Source organism: Nelumbo nucifera, chromosome 3 (genome assembly GCF_055504915.1).
Source record: "Nelumbo nucifera cultivar China Antique chromosome 3, China Antique-T2T, whole genome shotgun sequence".
NCBI lineage: Eukaryota > Viridiplantae > Streptophyta > Magnoliopsida > Proteales > Nelumbonaceae > Nelumbo > Nelumbo nucifera.
Window position 1 is genome coordinate 23,985,070 of NC_142651.1, and position 4,418 is coordinate 23,989,487.

Genomic DNA, 4,418 nt, shown 5'->3' on the forward strand with positions numbered 1-4,418 from the left:
GGTGAACATACTTGATAGGATAGCAAAATCACTCTTAATTCGTTGATCCGACACGACTCTTCATGGGTTAAACAATTACTACAAGCTTCGGTGAACGGCTCGCGCAACGACTGCGTTTCAAGATAAGCCAATATATCTATGCTTATAGTCATTAAAACTCCGAAGGAAAGGATTTTAGGATGCCAGACAACGATTTCTGCGGAAACTCTAGGAACATGTTTTCTGTTGGATGGGGACCAGTAAAAAGACATACGCCGAAGGATTTCAATTTTCAAAGCTGAAGAAAGAAAGGAACACCACACTTTGCTGCCTAGAATCCATCTAGATGGGACATGATCATAGACATCAGCATCAGCTCCATTAGGAAACATAGTAGATAATTGAATCAGATGCAGCAATCTTCAAACATAAATTTTCACACATGGTGACACATGAATCAAAATACGAAACGAAGAATTTTCTAGATTGATTCAACAAGGTGTGCATTACATCTACATTTTCCCTCTCCAACAACAGGACAGAGGGCATAGTAATTACAAGATTGAGTAACCAACTACACACCCCTAGAGAAGAAACAGAAAAGGAAAGAGGACAACTAGTTCTTGTGTTTCTTTTTCTTGACAGCAAGACTTTTCTTATGAAAACCCTAACCACCGAACCCATAGAGAGTCCTGCCCTGCCTCTTAAGAGCATAAACCACGTCCATCGCAGTAACCGTCTTACGACGAGCATGCTCGGTGTAGGTCACAGCGTCGCGGATCACGTTCTCGAGGAAGATTTTGAGAACTCCTCTGGTCTCCTCGTAGATCAGACCGCTGATACGCTTCACACCTCCTCTTCTAGCCAACCTTCTGATGGCTGGCTTGGTAATTCCCTGGATGTTATCACGAAGGACCTTACGATGACGCTTCGCACCACCCTTCCCCAAACCCTTTCCTCCCTTTCCACGGCCCGACATTGTCGTTTCTCGGAAGCTAAATACGCTATTGACAGAAAACCTGAAATTCCGAACACTGCTTCAGTGCTTCTTTCTTCTCTAAGGCTTGATAAATGTATGGGGTATTCCGGGGTATTTATACAAAAACGCCAAGCGGCTGAGGATCGATCCTACTTCTCGACGGATTTTCAAGAGAGTTTTTTGACTGTCAGATCCGCATGCATGTACGGCTGAGATGAAGACTAGAGCCTTGCTTCGGATCGATGACGTGGCATAAGGTAACTCGATTTTTCAAATGGTTTGCACTTGCCTCCTTTCGTTATCTTTTCGCCATCTTGAATTTTTCGACCTCAGTAGTCTTCGCGGGAGGAAAGATTTGCCGCCGACTAGGACCATAAGAATCGGGTCCATAAGTCTCTTTGCTCCCAACGAATGCATCGTACTCGTAGAATATTGGGAATCATACCGTCTGACTAGGAGTGGATTCGAGCCGAGCCGAGTCGAGCTTAATAGTATTAGGTTCGAGCTCGGCTCGAGTCAAGAGTTCATAAGCTCCAATTCGGCTTGAGTCAAGAGTTTATAAGTTCGAGCTTGGCTCGATTCGGCTCATTTTATATTTTATAAAAATAAAAATTATATATAATTTTTTTATTTTGTATTTAAAAATTAAGAATTATGATAATTAATAATTATAATATTTTTATTATAAATTATTTTCTATAATTTTATTATATATTATTATTATTATTCGAGTCGGCTCGCGAGCCTCACAAGCCGAGCTCTAGTAGGCTCGAGCTCGACTCATTTAATAATCGAGCCACTAAATTGGGCTCGAGCTCGAGCTCGACTGAAATCGAGCCTAGTTGAGTTTTTTCACGAATCGAGCTTGAGCAGCTCATGAAAAACTTGGCTCGTTGCCACCCCTACACCTGATACACAGTATTACAGATGTATGGCCCATGATGCATTTGTAATCCATTCGAGAAAAATAATTTATATGCCTCGGCTTTTTCATCCAAATGTTGGTGTCCATGGAGATGGATGTACTCTAAAACTGAACTCGGATTCAGTCCAACAATACCGTGCTCACACTGTTACGATACCTGATATGCTTCTCACACATGGGACTTCATAGATACATCCTACCATGCATTGGAAACATTTATCGTATTTATGTGTTATTATTTACGGGAGATGTTCTCAATGCACGACGGGATGTGCCTGTGAGATCTTTGTGAGGAATAGATCCCAATTCTACCATTACAGCCACTTGCAGTTGTGCATTAGGGTTGTAATCTGATCAAACTCAGATCCGATGTAGTAAAATCTGCATCTAATCCAATTGTTGAGAATCTATATCTAAATTTTATTCAAAATCCATTGGATTTAAAGGTTTGGATTCGAATTCAAACCTGAATGGATTTGGGTTTAATCTAATTGTGCTATAATTTTTCTAAAATACCAATAAATAAATAAATAATGTTTATTTGTAAACTTTTATATATAATAAATTAATATAAATATAACATACTAAATTTATTATATAAAATGTATATATTAAAATTAATAAATATTATAATATAATTGGATCGGATGTGATCAACTCCAAATCCAATATGATTATTAATCAGGTGTAGATTGTAACATTTGAATCTGATCTGATTACATAAATACATCATCCGATTCTGAGACAATCCTATTGGATGTCAGATTGGGCCTTGAATTTTCAAGTACCATTAATAGGCCAACTATGCATTGGGTCTCATGATGAATAAATAATACAAGTATGGAGGTATTTTCGACACACGTTTGCAAGTGCATGTGAGCACAGTCTTGTGAGGATTGAATCAGATCTTCCTAAATTTATCAACCATATATGTTACTTCTACTCATGAACAAACGTATATGGACTATGAACACTTAATCAAGTAATAATAAACAATTTTTAAATTAATATGTGAGAAGGCAAATGTTTTGGGCAAACCTATAATCGTTGTTGATTTGGGTGGAAATCACATCGCATACCTTGTAATTCCTAATCTTTCATTAATAAAATTCATTTTCTTATGATAAAAAAAAGTAAAAAAAAAAAAAACCAATATTTTTCGGGCCTCCTTCATTTTTTCAGCAAATGGAGAGAATAAATTGGTTAGTGCAAGAATTGTTGAATTTAAGTTTGTTTTATAGTATTAGTAGGTAAGAATAAAGGTTTTTTTCTAACATGATCCCTTCAATAATGACATTTTTGTAGATAAAACAGTCAGTTTAATTTTATTTATGGAACAAAATGACATTGATAAATGCACTTTTCCGAGAATAAGTGTTTCCTATGGAATATTTGTCTGAATAAACACATTTACCCAAGTAATTGGCTTCCAAAAAAAATGAACAACGCGTCGATTGTATTTGACTTTTACTTTATTGTCTGATTTCCATTTTTTCTTTTATGTGGAATATAGATATTTTGGTTTCATTTTGCGTGAGCCAACAGTAGCTATATATTTGAACTTTTTGGCAAAATTAATATGCTTTATTTGTCTTGTGTTGTCTATTATATTTCGTTACAAAGCCCCATTTGTTTTTCATAAATCTATTTACCTACATAAGTTCATCTAGCTGTGTAAGTATAAATAGTTTAACTTACGTATAGGTTCTCTTGATTCCCAAGTAAAGTATACAATGACGCCTTTATCTATAAATAATATTATTATTATTTAAGTGGACAAAATTGTTCCAACATGTATAGACAATCATGATAACTATAAACCCTTTGACCAATTCCCCCTCCCCTTCCTTTAGAATGCAAAATCAAACGAGCCTAAATAATTTGTTTACAAAAGAGGTAATCCATGACCCCACCAACCATTGCGAAGGTGAGATTTTTTTTCCTGGAAGCCCTTAGAATAATTCGGTCAACAACTCAAATTAGTAAAGAGACTTCTTGTCTTGTTGCATTCCAGATATATGCAGAAATAAAGGAAGACAGATAATGCTCCCAACATTTGAAACAAACATTTTAGTGATAAAATGAGTTGCCCTATTATCTTATCTGAAAATTGTAAAACAGCTCTACCTCTCTCTTTTACCTTTGTTTTACACGACAGTGACACAGCCAATCTTCCAAAGCATTAAGGCTCTATCAATGAAAGGGAGTTGCATAACACAAACAGAATCACATTCTATGATTGCATGACTCCAAATTAGGTCCAGGCACATGCTCAACCTTTCCTCAAATATAAAAGCTTCAACTTCTAAGTTCTAACGTAGAGCAAGGAAGACTACGCCTTCCAATAGCCACCAAGACATTGCCTGCTAAATCGTGAGAACCATCATGTGAATGTCTGCCTTGGATTTTGAGAATGTACCACTAGGGGTGCAAATGGATTGGAGTTGAACCATGGTATATTATAATCTGATCCGACATTGTCATGTCGGATCTTATTCAATCAGAATATCTGATTGGATCTGATAGAACTCGACT

The 4,418-nt window shown here is 36.5% G+C and overlaps 1 protein-coding gene across 1 annotated transcript; it reads right to left on the reverse strand.

Moving 5' to 3' along the window:
- Positions 1–442: 442 nt before the first annotated feature.
- LOC104602507 (histone H4) lies at positions 443–1,057 on the reverse strand. The gene has a single exon (XM_010266229.3). The coding sequence runs from the start codon at positions 956–958 to the stop codon at positions 647–649; it is 312 nt and encodes a 103-aa protein (XP_010264531.1). The 5' UTR covers positions 959–1,057; the 3' UTR covers positions 443–646.
- Positions 1,058–4,418: the final 3,361 nt, after the last annotated feature.